Source organism: Rhipicephalus sanguineus, chromosome 8 (genome assembly GCF_013339695.2).
Source record: "Rhipicephalus sanguineus isolate Rsan-2018 chromosome 8, BIME_Rsan_1.4, whole genome shotgun sequence".
NCBI lineage: Eukaryota > Metazoa > Arthropoda > Arachnida > Ixodida > Ixodidae > Rhipicephalus > Rhipicephalus sanguineus.
The window spans coordinates 69,178,871-69,197,773 of record NC_051183.1 but is presented as its reverse complement, the minus strand read 5'-3'; the positions used below and the strand labels follow the sequence as shown (position 1 = coordinate 69,197,773).

Genomic DNA, 18,903 nt, shown 5'->3' with positions numbered 1-18,903 from the left:
CTTCATGGTTCATTCACACGTGTTGGTACTTCCGAAGTTTTAGAGCATTTTAACCTTCATTTAATGACAAAGAAATTAATGTTTTAAACCCTGTGCGCGCAGCCCAGTAGCTATGGCATTGTGCTGCAAAGATTGGAGTCACTTGCATACGTCGGCAAACTCACTCATGAGTCGACTCACTCAGACTTGGATCGAGCCGTTGGTCTGAGTCTGAGTGAGTCCTGGCGAGTAATACTTTGGTGAGTGTTAGTCCGGCTGACACAAATTTTAGTGAGTATGAGTGAGAGTGAGTCCGGTTGAGGAAAATTTTGGTGAGTGTGAATCCGAGTGAGCCCTAAGCACAAAATATATTTCTTGAATGACTCTGAGTAAGCTCCACGTTTTTGTGCCGACCTATGGTGACAACTACTCAACTTGTGCATTACTATCAGCCTTATGTCGCCTCGCATGACGAGGTGCCATGACCTCCTTCCCGCAATTTCTTTCACGACAAGTTCTTGATAAATATACCTCCAAGTAATTTCTTTCAATTAAAATGTCGTTACTGGACTGCAACCACTGATAACTTGTATCCATACGGGTCTAGTAGAGCACCGATTATGCGAGATATTGCGGCTAAAGAGTGATGAAACCATCGTCAAAAAAGCTAAATATGCGCTAGCTAACGGACTCATGAGTTGACTCACTCAGACTCAGATTGAGCTGTCAGTCTGAGCCCAAGGGAGTAATGTTATGGTGAGTTTGAGTCGTAGTGATTCTAGTTGAAAAAATTTTAGTGAGCCTGACCCCGAGTGATTCCGCTTGAGGAAAATTTCGGTGAGTCTGAATTCAAGTGAGCCCTAAGGGCAAAATTTATTTCATGAGTGAGTCTGAGTGAGCTCCACACTTTTTGCCGACCTATGGTCACTTGTACAATCCCTGCTCTGGCAGCTTCATTTTGATAACAACAATAATAATAATCATAATTTTTATTTGCATAACAGTGTGAGCCCTCGGGTGATGTGCAAGGCTAGACAGAAAGGAAATTCCCTTATCCATGGGCATCTGCTAGCCCACCAATTAGGAGAACACTCATGTCGAACTGCTGGTAGACAAATTTAATCAATGAACCACAATATCACATCGTTTTTGGAAGGTAAAAAATCTATAATTTTTTTTTTTTTTCAGGGTTTGAAAAACGCTATGCTACAACAGTGTCGTTTTTGCTCGGTGCAGAATCTCGCTTGATTCGAGCGAAGTGAAGACTTGCGAGCGCTCTTCTAAGCTAGCGTGTGCGTGCGAAACCTGCTTGCAGGGTGCTGCCCAACTGCATCACCAAAGCGAAGAGCGAGCGTCGACGCCAGTTCATTGCCGACCAGCTCGATGACTGCAAGGACATGTCGGGCCTCTTCTACCTGCTGCCCTTCCAGAAGGTGACAGCAACGAGAATACACCTTCTTGTGGACGTTCTGATACAGTCCTTATGTACTAGTGTCACACAGGTTCTTTAAATGCTATCGGGCTCGATTTGAATGCATATTCAGTTTACAGCTTAAAGGAGTGCTGACACGATTTTGAGGCACCCTAAAAGGCACATTTTTCGCTTCCACGGTGTGCACTATCACTGCTGTCCACGCACCGGAGCCAGACAACACGTATAAAATATTTTACTTTGATTTTAAATATTTTGTCGCCTAACATCTGCAAGCCAGCCCCGCCAGAATGCACATCATCCCGGCAAGTCAACACATTTCACTGAGTTGGCAAAACCTGCGTCCTCCATGCAGCCTAAATTGTTGTCAGAGTCTCTGGATGACAACTCACTTGTCATGGTTTACGTGAACCACGTGCGACTGACAGCAAGCTGACAGCTCTTGCTAGTATATCGTGAGTTGCAGTCTTTACGTGACGTCAGACTTGTGTTGACACTCACTGCGAAGCCGCTCCCCTCGATACCGAAACCGAAATTGCTGTATTGCGATAGCTGTATTCAAAATATATTCAACGCATTCCCAAGCGCTACGACATTCTTTTTAGGGCTCTCGACAACAGTGTTTCCAGTTACAGCAACAACCAGAAAATATTTAAAATTCATCTCAGTACTCCTTTAAATGGCCCTGCGACCCTTTATGAGCATGGTCAGGAAATTGTACTGACCGGTAGACGAAGCTTTTGAGCACATCTGAGCCAAACATTATAGTGCGGAGCACGTGGCCTGGAATTTACAATTAATCTTCGAAGTCGTCTAGAAGTTGCTCACTTTTCTCTTGGCAAATGATGACGTAATCCAAAATGATCACATCATAAACACGAAGTCCATGGCCATTGGCTGATTTGAACATCGTGAGCTGCACGGTTACCGCGGCTGCCGCAGGACGCCGCGACATGCCCGCACTGCACTCTACAGTGCTAGAATTACACCAGCCTCTTCAAGATCACACTGAGTAAGCAGCGTATTCAAACAAAAAAGAAGAAAACAAAGTGCTCAGGGTCATGATGCGTGCTGACGAATGGATGTAGCTTCTTGCCCCTTTGTCGTCCCCCCCCTGCGTAACTTTCAGTGTGCTCGCTGGTACGAAGGGAGAGAGAAAGTGATTAGAGCATGCGGTAAACCCCTGTAACTCCGCTTGTACTTGACGGATTCTAAAAATGTTTGCAGCAGTCGATTTGCGAGGCAATAAACTCGTTTAATGAAGTCATTCGATGATTACTTGAAAAGGTATTGCAGGGGCCCCTTTTAGAAGGCAGAAGAGGCTCCACCAGAATGACTGAAGTGCGGCTGCGGATTGCCTCTGCAACTAAAAAAAATAGTCCTGCTCAAGCGATGTTCTCAAGCGAAGTACTCAGCGATATTCTCCAACGGCAGGGTCTTCAGTGATGTGGCTTATGATGCATGCCAGTCTAGGGTCCATCTTCCACTTCCTGCCGTTTTTTTGGAAGTCTAAGGTTGTCACTTTTGTGATGACCCTAGTCACTCTTTGATCGCTCTTTGGTCACCCCAAAGTCACTCTTTGTTGCAGGCTTGTGTGCATCCTGCTTTAAGATGGCCATCCTGCTTTGCATTCTAAACCTGTGTGAGACTACTAGTATAGTGCTGCTTCACGGGAACATTCAGTCCTCACTGTGTTGGGTCGAGATTCGGTCAATCATGATTCACACATTCTCATCGAGTTTCTCGATTGCGATTGAACAATCTTTGCTTCGCCAAATTTACTGCATATTAGGAAAATATGTCAACTGCTTTCAACCCACTTACCAGCGTCTGGTGCATCATAGCTTACACATCACTACATACATTGGCTGTAAACTAGTGGAGCGATGACGATCGGAGATTGCGACAGCAATATTCAATCCCGACCATACTCACAATCAAAACTGTTTCTGTGACGCCGGTATTAGGCCACCATCAAACCCAATGCCTTTTCTTGAAGACCAGCTTGGGTTTGTTGGTACATAAGTGAAAGTAGTGCACACTTAGACAGGGATGCTTGTGTCGTCTTGTTAGTTTGTCCCTGTCTGAGTGTGCACTATTTCACTCAGCTTCTCTTGCATACGAGAATGGAAATCTGGGTGAGTTTGTAAGAATTCATCATAGAGCAGGTAGTGCAACAAATACGGGGACACAAGCTCGTGTTTCCTGTTGTCTCGTCACGAGCTCGTGTCATCTCGTGTTTATGTGCCTAGCTTGTGTCCCCGTATTTTTTGTGCTACCTGCTCTATGATGAGTTCTCTTGCATACAGGGTGATTGGTGGGCCTATCAGTGCACTGCAGCGAGACGGCAAGTTGGGCCACTTGGTTGGGATTCATCTTAAACTCGGTTACAGTGCGACAATAGACAAGGACAAAAGAAGGAAGTGAACTACATGGCACTGTGTTGTTCGTTTCCTTCTTTTGTCCTTGTCTATTGTCGCGCTGTAACCGAGTTTAAGATGTATCAGTGTACTGTTTGTAAATTTCCTACACTCTTCAAGTCTGCTGTGCAAAAGCCGACAGAAAGATAGAGGACATGAAGAACAAATGGCACCTGAATAACTTCTTTTTCTATTTGCACAACAGCATGAGGTATGGAACTTCGGAACAAGTAAACACAGTTGGTTGAATAGGGAAGCACTAGGACAGCAGCTGAAGTCTTAGAAAAATTTTTTTATTTCAGAAATATGAGACGCATGTCAAATTATAAGCAACAGTATGGAATAAAAGTCTTTGCTTGTAGCATATAATGCCATTGAAAAGATTATGTTGCTCACTTGGTGTTCTCTAAAGCACATGTTTATTGCTGCAACAGGCTGTGACAAAAAAACACATTTACCTTCTTTTTTATGTGCTGGAGCCATGATTATCCGTGCACCAAGACATGAGACACAATTTCTGCAGATCAAACTTGCCTCTTGGTGAGCCTCTCTCAGATGCATGGCAGTGTTAAAGCCATGGTGATGTTCCTCTGTGTCAGGTTTGGTGTTTGCCATCGCTTTCTCGCCAAATATCCATCAGTCCTGGATATATAGATAATTCGATACGTATATCATAATCAATTTTGGATGTGCACCTTAAACCTGGCATGTTGGACAGTACCACAAAATGATGAGGAGTGGGAATTTACTGGTTCCCTTCTCCAAGACTGCATTAAATGCATGAAAGATCGACAAATTTTTGCACACAAATGTTTTAAATCACCGCTTGATTGGTATGAGTTAGAGAGTGGTAGATTTGTAAATGGCTTTCAGCTAGCCAGTCATCAGCATTCATTTCCACTCACGCGCAGCTACGCGAGCCTGAAACGGTATTTTAAAGTTTTGTCAGCGTTTAGGCAAGCGCATCGTCAAATCATTCGCTCCACAAATTAAGCGATGAACCGTGTGCCAAGGTCGCTACGGACAATTACAGTAGACTCCTGTTAAACGAAAGCTGAAGGGACCAGGAAAATATGTTTCATTTAACAGGAGTTTCGTTTACTGAGAGATGAAAAGGGGTGCAGAATTCAAGCACAAAACCAATCATGTTAGAGGCAGTTGTTCCATTTAAGCAGCAATTTCATTTAAGAGAGTTTCGTTTATTGAGAGTCTACTGTATATCTGTACCCTCCTTCTCACCACTGCCTTGCCTCCTTAACTCGTGAGACACACTGGCGATTGCATGTTCTCATGAGCGCACTCGATGGTTTGAGCGTCGCCCAGTCATTGACCTCCGATATTGTGTGCTGACAAGTTGCGCGCAGTATCGGAGGCGATGGTTCGGTGTGCCCGGCAGCACGCCGTCTGGTAACAGAGACAAAGCGCGCGGAGCGGTTGATATCTGCACTGACAGGTGCCACTACACTACCAGCTGATCTTATTTTACAACCTGCAAAGGCATTCGGACAAACAAATTATTCGAGCACGATCACCGATAAGCGTAAACTCGGGCAATGTGGTTGTGTCTTCAGGGGTGAAGTTACAGCCGCAGACACGTGGATCGTGGCATTGACCGGACAGCAAGAGCGCGCGCGACGCTCATTGCAGTGACGAGCTGAAGCGATTCCGCTCGCCAGATGCCTCACAAACATTGCACGATGTCGCAGCTTTACAAGTCACCGATTGCTAGATGTGTGGCACATTACACTGCTAGGGCAATTCATTGTGTCCGAGAAAAGAAACCGCGAGATAAACACTGTTGCTAAGCTTATGTCAACACGGAGCACGTTGTAACACAGGCAGACGACGCTAGCGGCCCACTGGAGGTTCCGTGACGTGGACTGGACATATCCAATCAGATCAGCCACCTGTGTGACGTCGCGCTTCCAAGACGACGTGCACTGGAAGTGGGCGGTTGAAAATGTGTTTGAATGAGCCGCTATGATCGGTGGCGATTCGGAGGTTTAAAGCCTTGTAATAAATTACACAGTTTACACGGAGAGCTTAAATCGGTCTGTAAATGATCCTCAGGACTTGCTCTACCGGCCAAATGTGTTCGTGCAAAATCGTCAAAACTGCTTCAGGGTCCCTTTAAAAACCGGCTACAGATGACAAGGCCTTGCTCATGTTATGTTCTACTGTGGAGTTGGGTTTACGAGCAGCTTGCCCTATGAGGGCACAAAGACGCCACATCCGGGCTCGTCGACTCTCCGACACGGCACAGAAAAGGCACTCCACAAAGATAGGTTCATTAACCCAAGATGCAGCACAGTGCGATAATCATGAGCTTGCAGGCCGTACAGGAAAACTCCACCAGACCAATCGAGTGTACGCTCGCTGGCGGTGCTACGACTGTCACATAAAGGACAGCAGTCAAGCGCACAGACGAGAAGCCACCTGCCAGAGCAGCCTGTCAACCTCTCGTCTGGGCCTGAGAGCATAATCCGCGACGGGCCTGTCACTGGCAACCACTGAAGACCGGTGTAGGGCAGTAACATGCGCTAGTGTGCCGAGCTGCGGGAAGGGGCGAAGCATGGCTTGCGCTAGACAAAAAGGCCTGGCATGGAAGCCACGGTAGGCATGTTGCCGATTAATAGTGGTTGCCGGTGCTCGAGCCGCGCGGGGCCAGCACGTGCGCTAGCTGGTGAACGAGGCACCCAGAGGGGAGGGTGTTCTCGATTCCCACACTATACCTCATTAACACCACCAAACTTTTTTTTTTTTTTATTTAGGTTCCGACGTTGCATTGAATCTCTGTGTCCTATCGCTTTTTTTCTTCGCCTTTAGTGGTGGAGTGTGAGTCTTTTTCAAACCTGCTGTCTGTATATCTGTTTCACCATCCTTTTGTTTTGGTCTCTCCTGCAGGGCTACCTGGTCAACTGGGAAGTGGAGAAGCAGGTGTGGGACTACATGTTCGGCAAGGACGTCTTCAACGTAAGCTCCACCGCTTGCGACTGTGCAATCACACAGGTGGCCAGGGAAACTGTTTGACCACACCCGGCGCTGCGACTCAGTAGCTGTACTGTGTGCAGCTTCGCATGAAATTGCAGAAATCATTTCCTGGCCTGAACCGCATTCACGTGAGGGTTGTGCTAGGTGGAAGTGCTCCTTTAGGATGATTATGTGCACACTTTTTAAAAAAGCATTTGCACTCTGTGGGGCACATATTTTTGTCCGTTGACAATAACTGTCATCTATGTTGTGTGCCTTTCTTCACTTTAATGACGCGTGCACGATATTTTCATGTCACTAATGGAATGTGTTTTGTCAGTGTGACTTAGCCATTTTATAGCAAGGTCGACAGCTGGGCTAGTTGGTAAGGTTCAATATTATTTAAAGCAGGGCAAATGACAGGACAAGAAGTTTACACAGCAAACGCTTCACGAACGTTCGTTGTGTCAGCTTCTTGTCCTGTCAATTGCGCTGCTTTAAATAATTAGCCATTTTCATAGGAAAGTAGCAAGGAAGAGGTGGTGGGAGAGTAAAACATTTTTATTGATGTTTGAATATTGAATAGGATCATGGGAGGAACCCCTAGTTCAGAGTCCTTGGAATGGTTCTGGTGACAAGTTGGGCCTGCTGTATCACAGCTTGGAGGTCCGTCACGAAGAGCATCATCCCACAGTTCCTTGTTACATAAGGGATAAACAAGAGCTAATACACTAAAGAAATGGTTTGTAGTGCACTTAGTCGTGACGTGGAAGGAAAGAAACGCAAGCAACCTTGAGGACCATTGACTTTAGCCTGGCAGAAAGGCACCCCAAAGTTTGTGAACTGTTCTTATACCTGTGTCACACGGGCGTTTCGAAGGCCATTGAACTGATGGTCCATTGACTCAACGGGGATACACGCGCTGCCACACGGGCAGTTTTGAAGGCTATTGAGTCAGTGGCCCATCGAGTCGATGGAGCACTCCACGACTCCATTGAAACTTCGACCGCCATCGAGTGGTGGAAGCGGAAACAGCGTCACCGCGCCCTCTCGTTCCCAGTGTGCTCGTACTCGTGATTAGAAAAGGAAAAATTTAACGAGTATGCATTAAAAGTAGTGTGCATGGGCGTTTTAACTTATTTACTAAAGTATTTGTGTCATTTGGAATGTAGGAATTGTGCATGCTCGCGATAACAGCAGCAGCTCATCCTCGATGGCGTCGGCTTCCTCTTTCGCCGCTTCGATCATGGAGGAAGGATGGCTTCGATCCCAGCATCAAGCTGCATGATCGCAGCCATGTAGAACAACGTAGCGGCCTTGTCATCTGTTTCGCGGTCACTCATGATGGCGGAACAAGCACGTAATGAAAGGAAATGAGTACATGCAACCACAAAAGCAGGCAAAACGGCAAAACTATGTGGCAAACCCGGAAAAGCGGCCGGACGGGTAAAGTGATTGTAACGTAGCCACAGTTTCGCTGTTCAACAAACTTATAACCAACTCTGCTTATAACTAATAATGCACTTATAATTATGTATAAACAATTTTTTTGATATTTTAGAACAAAACAACGCACAGATGTGTGCTTTTAAGTGGATTTATTTTAGTTCACTTACGACGACATGAAAACAAAAATAAGGTTAGCAGCGCCACAAAATTTTTGCGACAAACGCCTGAATCACTCAATGGACGTTGAAAACCGCCGTGTGGCAACACGAGAACTCCATCGAGTTCGATGGAGTTGTAGCATTTTGATGGCCATTGACTCAGTGGCCTTTCAAACATGCCCCTGTATCACAGGTATTAGGCCGTAAAGAAGCCCAGGTGATTAAATTCACGCAGACAACCTGTAAGCGGTATGGCTTCTCCCATAGCCTGCAAGTTGCACTACACTAAAAATTCTTTCAAGATAATTGCCGACTGAAAGTAAAAGTAAAATTTAACATCCAATTAAGTTTTCATTGTATTCAGTATGTGCAGTTGGCTGCGATTATGTGAGACCATTCGACTCTGTTGTTATTCCAAGTTTGTGAGCTTTTCGTCTAAAAGGATTTTTTGGTGTTTAGGAAACCGCACGGGTCCCTTGTTCATGGCCACTGCATTGTGAAATAAGAACTCGTGTGGGTTCCGAAATGTCGACTAATCCTTTCTGACTTTGTCGGTGATTGTCATTTTCATTTGCAACTTGCAACCCATTCGGATGAGCTTTCGTTGAATTCTTGACTACCCACGCGCTTCTATCGTTGCAGTGCCAGTTTGAGGAGACATGCCTGATCCTGACGGAGCCGTACTTCAACTTCCCTTCCATCCGGGAGAGCCTGGTAGAAGTGCTTTATGAGGACTACCAGTTCCACTCCCTCCTCCTCACAACGGGTGAGTCAGGCAAAATCGGACCAGAAGGAGGCTCGGGGGTCGGCTGCTGATGAAGCCACACTACACCTGGTCCCACGGGCGTGTTTCTGTTTTGGACCAAAGAAGTCGAATGAAGCCAATGTGTAGTCTTCTATCCAAAACCCTTGCACTTCAATTCCAGAGTTGTTGAACTGGGAATGTCGTTGTAGTCCATGTGTCAACAAGGGGACTTCTCTTTGTAAGCGCATCAGATGTGTTCATTAGCAACGTCACTGGTGGCATTCTCTGTTAGATCCACAACAGGATTTCTTGCTTTGTGGTGGCAAATCCGTATTTCACTGGTTAATCTGGAGCGGGTTCACATGCTCCACTGGTCGTTTTGGAGCAACTCGCTCCGCGCCGGATTGCTCTCACTTGCTTTGCAGCCGAGTCGCGCATTTTGGCAGAAATAAGACAAGCAGCATACGTCACATCCGCCATTCCGCGAGCAAACTTGGTCGCACCTTTCAGCGGCGACCAAGGTTGCCATGGGAATGTACAGAGCAAAAGCAGAAATAGCTTCCGGAACCGGTTCACACGACGTGTGCATAAAGAACTATCAGTGTAATCTCGTGCAAAGCATTTCTGTCTCCTCCTGGCAGACTTGGCTTGGTGCAATCGGAGTCCTTGCTCCAGGATTTTAGTGCCTGATCCAAATCTCCCAGTGAAAAACGTCGCAAGTGTGTGTAGATTGCCCAGTCGCAGTTGGGGAGGAGGAGAACGGGCTTATGCAAAGAGGGTACACTCAAACCTCATTATAACAAAGTCGCATCTGCCATGAAAATAACCGTTATATCCGAAAATTCGTTATAAACGTTTATTAGTAACACTGTAGCTATTACAAGACTATTCTTCATTTACTTTGTTATAACCGATAATTCGTTATATCCATGTTCGTTATAACGAGGTTCGAGTGCACTACTACTCGTACACTCAAGACACTGTAACAGTGTCTACGAGTCCCAAAGAAAGAATGTGAGGAATGGGAAATGATTGTGCCAGTTTTACCTAAACTGGGCTTCTAGACTGTGCGTGAGCGTGTTTCCCCAACATGACAGGAAGTCTGCCAAGTCCACCATGGTGTTCCACAGCGCAGTTCCCTCCACCTGCCCTGGTGCTCTGACATCCGGGAGTGGTGAAGCGCAATGTCACGCGGCTTCTCAGATGCGATCTCACGCTGCACTTTCCCCTCCTGTCTACTCTTTCCTCCTCTCTCACACCAGTGGGTACCTGACTAACCACTAATCAAAACGCAGGGTTGTTTTTATAGCTGATGTACTAAAGGTGCCCTACGCCTCAATTTCAACTGCCGATTTGTGCACTGCAACGCATTCCTTGTATCGTCCTGAGATGACTGTGAAAAGAATTTTGAAGGATAGACGCATGCTTACAAAAGTTTTCGAACTTACAGAGTCAAAATAAAAGCAGCTGACAGAAATTGCCATACCGTTTTGCATATTTCTCTGATCCAGTGATGGGTCGTGCTGATTCGAATCAAAATGCGGCTTACATGTGGTGCCCCGCCACGATGGTCTAGTGGTTATGGCGCTCGACTGCTGACCCGAAGATCGCGGGATCGAATCCCAGCCGCGGCGGCTGCATTTTCGATGGAGGCGAAAATGCTTGAGGCCCGCGTGCTTAGATATAGGTGCACGTTAAAGAACCACAGGTGGTCGAAATTTCCGCAGCCCTCCACTATGGCATCTATCATAATCATATTGTGGCTTTGGGACGTTAAACCCCAGATATTATTATTATCATTATTAGATGTTGTGGTACCACACCTTTTGTACACAATGTGGCTTTTATAGCACAAATCGCCGCTGCATCTTTTGATGGCGTCGTTACAACCACGTGGGCTCTTCTGACAGCTGGAAACTGCAGCGCATCAGTAGATAACGTAGGATGAGAGTCAGTGCAATTGCAAGTTTTGCCATTGATGAATGAACGTGTGTTTTTGCATTCCTTTGCTACTGTTTTTCAGCTGACATGCAGCCCTCAGCCTGCATGCTTGCAACGCGTCTGCGGGCTTTTCTCTGAGCAGTTGAGGTGTGTTCTAAAACATACTCCTTGCGAGCAAGGAGTAGGCAACACATTATGGATGGGCCAGTCCAGTGTGGGTTCTCGTTTCTATAGCACTGGTGGCTCTCGCCACTGCTGTGGACGTTGCTCCTTGTGCCAGTTGCACAGAAGATGAAATGGTAATGCACAAATTTGGGTCTTTTTTTTAATAAGCATACAACACGCTTCCATTTGTAAATTCCCGATACTAAGTACGTACATGGTCAACCCATCATCAACACCCCCGGCATAATGCCTCACTTCCACTCCCTGATTTTGTTGATGTACAACGGCACATGTGGCATGGAAACCAACCTCAGGAACAAATGAAAATATCAAAAGCTTTGCTTTCACTAGTGCTAGAGTTATCACGTACCATAGTAAGCAAACGAATGATAAAATCAGCATGCGTAATTTGGGGTGCATGGCCCCTTGAAGAAAGCAACGAGATGACACACAGTCACGCACTTGTCCGTGTCTGTATGTCTGTTCTTTTTGGAGGTTGTATGGCTGCGGTGGTGGCCAAAGCTGACGGCGTGGTCCAAAAATTTATTTATTTGTTTATTTGTTTATGCATGCTGCATACCACTGCTGTCCTCCGAACTGGAGGGACCTTAAATCGTGTGAGGGAGAAAAAAGAGGAAGAAAAGAGAGGAACGTAAACAAAAATACAGAATATGAATAACATGCACAGGACGAAGAATTAACACCTGTAGAAGCGACAACTCCAGTTCATGCATAGAATCACTGTAATTAAAGACACTTGCAGATACACTCCAACCTCACTATAACAAAGTCGCATCTGCCACGAAAATAAGTTCGTTATATCCGAAAATTCGCTATAAACGTTTATTCGTAACTCTGTATCCATGACGAGACTAGTCTTCATTTACTTCGTTATAATCGATCATTCGTTATATCCGGGTTTTTTTATATCGAGGTTTCAGTGTAACTTTTTCCACTCCGAGACAGCTTAAAAAAAAGGAGCTACTCTTAAAAGTGTAGATGCAACCTGCTTGTAAATCCTGAAGCGGTCACACGACCAGGGCACGAAAGAGAACGTGCGCTGCAGCACTAGTAGTAATGAACCGCCGCTCAGAACAAATGGCCAACTCTATGCTGCAAATTTTATATAGTAGTATAGTACATGCCTATTGTCATGTAGTAGTGGTTCCTCTATGTGTCTGGTTGTTGTCGCTGTGCAGCGGGTGCCCTGAGCGCCCTCAAGTACCGTAAGGAGCGTGTGCGGGAGATGGCGTGCGTCGTGGTCGACAGTGGTTTCTCCTTCACGCACATCGCTCCCTTTCTTCGCGGCAAGCTGATCAAGGCCGGCATCCGCAGGTTAGTGTATGAAGCAAATTGTATTGGCAGCTGCATAGCTTTCACTTAGGTGCTCCTACTGTTCACACACGTCTTGGTACTGAGCCGAATATTTTGTCATTTTCTTTCACCAAATGAAAGGCCAAGCTCACAAGTGCCTAGAAAATGTACTGCTAATCATGAGCACACCCTGAAAGAGTACTTACAGTAGGTTTTTAAAAGCTGCACTCCAACCTCATTATAGCAACGTCATATCTGCCACGAAAATAACCTCGTTATATCCGAAAATTCGTTATAAACGGTTATTTATAACACTGTATCTATGACAAGGATATTCTTCATTTATTTCGTTATAACCGATAATTCGTTATATCGAGGTTTCAGTGTACAGTCTAACCCGTTTATAACGAACTCGAAAGTGTCGCGAAAAGTGGTCGTTATATCAGTAGTTCGTTGTATATGGACTCGCCCTTAAAAACGTGCGCTTTGCGGCCAAGCCGTTTTTTTTTTCTCTGTGCACTTTCATTAAACTGCTAACAACCCCTTCGGTGACTAGATAAGCCTTTTCGCGTCGTGAAGCGACGCCCGCTGCGTCCGTGCTCACGAATGAATTAACCGCCTTTGCAATGAGCTGACACCGTTTCACCGAAGCGCGGTACCGCGACGTGGAGCAGATCGTCCCTGGCTAGTTGCGTGCAGCGCGTCGCCTGCTCGGGTCGCGGAGTCACTGCCGGGCCGCTTGCTGTATGCCGTATGCGCGCGTTTGTACGTTCTTCGTGCTTGCTTCACTCCGGATTGTGCACGGATGCGGCGACTAGCCTCTTCGGTCAACGCGGCGAAAACAAGCATTTTCCAAGCAACGCGCACTACGTCTCCGCGATGCTCTCCCCTGCACGACGATGCGCGGCGCACTTCAGTTGTCACCTAGTCAAACACGCAGTATACGCTCGCTGTCAGTGCATCGACGTTTCTCGGTGCCCGCGCCGCTCAACAACAGCGAGCTAATTTCGTTTCTACAAAGCGACGCACACTTTAAAGCGGTCTCGCACGACGCGGCGGCGGCAAACTTGCGAACAACAGCATGGCTAAGCATGGCGCGCTCGTACCGCCGTCCGCAGTGTACGGTGTACGCCACACGCGCAGCCGAGCAGATATCTACAGATGACTGTGATAAGGCTGTCGGCTATAAGGCATAATGGCACGTTCTTCGACGGCCGCCACTTCGCCTTCGCTCTTTTCTGATGCTTATCCGCGAAGGCATCGCCGCAATCGCGCGGAAGTCGTAATCACCGATCGACCGGTCTCTGCCGTTACCGAAAAGACGGGCGACATTTTGCGGCACATTATGGCGTCGACGAGTTTAGAGATGCAGTGAATCTTTTTGCGATGGAAAGTTATCGTAGTTAATTATTACTTCTTGCATTTATGCCTTCTTGCGTTCCAAGGCATTGTTTGGTTCATCGCAGGAGGTTGTGTACTATAGCTACAGAGAACGGCGTCAGGAAAGGTCACCGTGCGAAAGCTGACCGCAAGGCTTCATGCTGCCTACTATTTTTTTTTTCCTCCCTGCCATTCTACCACTGAAGAAACGCCTGGAAAGTGAGCGACCTAGCTCGCAGCGTCCGAAATCTGCGTGCGGTGCTCGCTGATCTGGGTATCTTAGTCGCGGGTAAATGGGAGCGGGGCACGCGCCAGCACGCGCCCCTGTCTCACGCTTTAGAAGGCATGTTTTAACTTTTTTTCGCTTCGTATGCGCCGTATTTTTACCGCGACCGCGTCTGAAGTGTTCGTTGTAAAAGTAGGAGTCTTTGAAAAATGTTCGCTATATCTGGACGCAGCTTCAATGGTTAGCATAGGAAAATCGTAAGTGCACCCAAATATGGTCGTTATAACCGATAGATCGTTATATGTGGGATCGTTATAAGTGGGTTCGACTGTATAGCAAAGTCACATCTGCCACGAAAATAACTTCATTATATCCAAAAATTCGTTATAAATGTTTATTCTTAGCGCTGTATCTATGAAAAGACTATTCTCCACTTACTTCATTTATAACCGATAATTCGTTATATCCGTGTTTGTTATGTTGAAGTTTGAGTATAGCTTCAGTTCCTACTGTGCACTGACGTCACGACAAAGCATAAGCTTCTTGTCACGTGCTCACGCGAGATATCGTGACGTTTCCACGGCCGCTCCTTGCCGTGACTCCGTTGGTGACGCACAAGCGACCATTTTAGAAGTTTTGGTACCTGACGTCGTCACAACTAGCCAGACTGCTGCGTGAAGTCACAAGAATTAGGACTGTAGCCTGACGTCAAGCTAGTGTCGATGTCGTTTGGTGCACCATGGGAAAATTGACTTTAATATCAAAATAAAATATCTTATCAGCATTTGCTGAGCTTCACGCTAGCTCAGAGCCGTCCTATATATGGGAGATTATTAGTCTGGCATAGTAAACTCTCCTTCGAAAAATGGTGTCAGTACCCCTTTAACTTGCTATTCCTACGCCTCTATGAATGGATGTTCTAAACCCATGAAGAAAAGTTGTGTTATATTTAACATCTGTGAGCGAGTCGATGTCAAGCTGTGATATTGGTCACTTATGTTCAGCGTGCCATAACTTTTGTTCAAATGGTTTTAGAACGTCCATTCTTGTTTTATTGCATACAGTTCTCATTCTGGTTAGGGCATGTTGCAGGGCTAGTTGGTTAGGTTCATAATTTACAAGTCATAATTTACATGGAGTAGAACAACATTACAGGGACCAAGATTCCCGATTATTACTGTGATATGCTTGCTTACTTCGTAACCCTCTCAGTCGAGAGACAGTCTTGCTCCCAACAAGGCACATGAAATTTTATATTCTGATAACTACATAATAAATGTTATGACAAAAATTGCGCATTTGAATAATAATAATTGTTGGCGTTTAACGTACCAAAGCCAGTATATGATTATGATAGATGCCGTAGTGGAGGGCTCCGGAAATTTCAACCACCTGTGGTCCTTTAACGTGCACCTAAATCTAAGCACGCGGGCCTCAAACATTTTCGCCTCCATCGGAAATGCGGCCGCCGCGGCCAGGATTCGATCCCACGACCTTTGGGCCAGCAGTCGAGCGCAGTAACCACTAGACCACCGGGACGGGTACGCGCATTTGAAATTCGCGCACGAATGCACGTGAACTCAGCAAGTTTCATCAGAGCTGATCAAGGATAAAATAAATTTCAATGAGGCCCTGCAACAGTTTTTGAGCATGGTCAGAAAACGCTGCCGATGGGTAGTTGAGGCTCCCGAGAACGTGCGAGTCAAACATTATATAGCACAGCACGCGACTAGGAATTTACAATTAGTTTTCAAAGTCTGCTAGAAATTGCGCACTCTGCTCGCGACAAATGATACCATAAACCAAAATGTCCGCATCATGAACACAAAGTCCACGCCCATTGGCTGATCTGAGCATCATGAACTGCATAGCTAAAGTGGCCACCTTGGAATGCCGTGACGTGCCTGTGCATGTGCTCGCCATCACACTAAATGTAAGCGGCATGTCTGAAGAAAAAAAATGAAAAGAGAGCGCTCAAGATCATGACGCATGCTGACAAAAGAACGTAACTTCTTGCCCATTTGTCATCCCCCCCGACGTAGCTTTCAGTGCACTCACTGGTACGAAAGGAAAGTGCTTAAAGTATGACAGATCCCCGTAACTCCGCTTGTACTTGACGGATTCTAAAGAGCTTTGCGGCAGTTGATTGCATGAGGCAGTGAGCTCCTTTAACGAAGCCATTCGATGATTGCTTGGAAAGATGTTGAAGGGCCCCTGTAAGGACCAGTATCCTTCCTTAAAGGCTTGGTTCTTGCTAGGCACCATGCATTTGAACAACCAAACTGTGAACATAGGCAAGGATGCTGACGTCCAGGATGGTTGCGCATGTGTTTGTGGCAGGATAAACCTGGGAGGCAAGGCGTTGACCAACCACCTGAAGGACATCATCTCCTACCGGCAGCTCCACGTCATGGACGAGACGTACGTCATGAACCAGGTCAAGGAGGACGCCTGCTTTGTCTCCACTTCCTTCAACGAACACATGAAGATTGCCCGGTGAGGACTGTGAGAATGCTGGTTGTATTATACTGTATTTTTTCTTGTACTATTGCACACCCAAAATATGTACACAAAATTCAGGGCTAAAGTTGGGGTGCAAAACATACGCTAATTTTGGTGTGCGAGGATGGCAGTGTCGCAGCAATGCATGGGCGTAATCTTTTTAAGCGTAAAATGCATTTAGCTCCTGTTGTCGGCAGCGTTGAAATGACCTTGAGCCCAAAGCCAGTGCTGTTATCTGGGCACTCACAGTAGAGATCTAGGTATTGTTGTGAGAGTAAAACATGGACATCTGGGCACGCAGCCGAAACTTTAAAAAAGATTGTCACTGGCTGCTAGCCTTTTCTACTGGACCACATTACAAACGCGAGTATGTAATGTGGTCCAGTAGAAATTAGAAAAAAGAAATTCCCAAAGAAATTAGAAAAAATATTGCTTCAGAGTTGTCAATGTTTGTTCACACTATCACTGAAGCTATAACTTCTAGTGTGCTGAAGTTCTGTTTGCAATTTCCAATAGCGACGTTCCAAAGGCTGATACAGGGCACCATAAACAGCGCCATCCTCATGCTTTTAAAAAGCCAGTGGCTGCATGCAACCGGAGCTAATGACGGAGGCAACGGTTTCATGGTGCAGATTGCCGCGTCCTTCGGCAGGTGGTGCCTCACTGCCTGCGGCGCACCACACAGCATGGCGCCTAAGATTGTCATCTCCAACCAATCTCCTTTGCCAGTAGTCATTTCATGCTTACATCTACTCTTAACTTATGGGATAGCCAGCCTATTTTTTTACATTTTTCCACGGTGTGAAGTTGAAGCCCCGCCTCCAAGCTCTTGTGCGCCTGTACCGATTAGCTTCGATGCGCAGCCGCACCGCTGGCGCTGGCGCCCCGCGGAGCGCAGCCACACGGCGTTGTGTTCGTACCAAGAGTGGACGCCACTGTACATTCAGACCTCATTATAACAAAGTCACATCTGCCATGAAAATGACTTCGTTATATCCAAAAATTCGTTATAAACGTTTATTTGTAACACTTTGTCTATGACAAGACTATGCTTCAGTTACTTCATTGTAATCGATAATTTGTTATATCCGTGTTCGTTATATCGAGGTTTGAGTTAGCTTCTTTCCCCTGTGTAGCTTCCAGCATGCTCGTCAGAACGAGAGGAAAGAGAGAGCGCTCAAAACTCAACAGTGCTTGGGACTGGGCAAGATGGTGCATAGCTTTTGGGAAAGATTAAGCGCAGAACAGACATTCACAATGCCGAGGTACACAGGACAGGTGCTGTCCTGTGTGTCCTAGGTAGGTACACAGGATACCCAAGCACTATTTTTTGAATCTCTAGATATTGAGCATCTCGGCTTCATGAGTGTCTGTTCTGCACTTCATCTTTCTGAAAAGCGCTCGAGCATGCGAAAAATCCCTGTAGCTCGTCTCGTTCACGACAGATTAGAAAAATTTTAGCGCCGATCGAATCGTGAGGCAATAAACTCCAATACTAAGGTCATTCAATAATTAATTGGAAAGTGGTTCAGGACCCCTCTTAAAAGTTGCCTCCAATATCCTGACAAAAGCACCAGCACGCAACAGCAAAGCATACATGTGGTCGTAATGGTGTGCTGGTTTGCTTGAGTTGGTAGTACACTGTAATAACCTCATTATAACAAAGTCACATCTGACATGAAAGTAACTTCGTTATATCCGAAAATTCGTTATAAACATGCATTCACGACACTGTATCTTGACAGGAATATTTTTCATTTACTTCGTTACCGTATAAACGCGTGTAAGGGCCGCACTTTTTTTTTCAAGAAATGAGGGCCATTTTTCAGGGTGCGGCCCATACACGCGACATTTTTTTTTTTTAAAGTAAAAACGCACCAGTTAGCGAACGAAGAGCGTTTATTGCAGTATACGACATTTCTTGCGACATACGTGCTCAATCGTCGTCACTCGGCGAGTCCTCAGACTTGGAGTCCGAGATGAGATGGTGTGCTGCAAAGCGCCGCCACCCCACAAGCAGTCGTCTTCCGTGCCATCCAAGCTGTTAGATATCCCGGCAACTTTAAAACTTCGGGACACAATGTCCGTCGACACCGAGCTCCACGCAGATAGGATCCACCCAAGTACAGTCGCCAAGTCTAGTCCCTTCACACGCAGCATGTCCGTTGTGAGTGCAAGACCATCATTCCGCACTTCAGTCACATAGCGGAGCAAGTCTTCTT

General features: G+C 46.2%; 1 protein-coding gene across 1 annotated transcript in view; it reads left to right on the top strand.

The window, feature by feature from the left end:
• Positions 1–18,903, top strand: part of LOC119402055 (actin-related protein 6) — a 39,929-nt gene that overhangs the window by 833 nt on the left and 20,193 nt on the right. Inside the window, exons 2-6 of the mRNA XM_037669136.2 lie at positions 1,295–1,412; positions 6,736–6,804; positions 9,051–9,174; positions 12,459–12,594; positions 16,520–16,675. Coding sequence (XP_037525064.1) covers positions 1,295–1,412; positions 6,736–6,804; positions 9,051–9,174; positions 12,459–12,594; positions 16,520–16,675 — 603 coding nt within the window. The remainder of the gene's footprint in view (positions 1–1,294; positions 1,413–6,735; positions 6,805–9,050; positions 9,175–12,458; positions 12,595–16,519; positions 16,676–18,903) is intronic.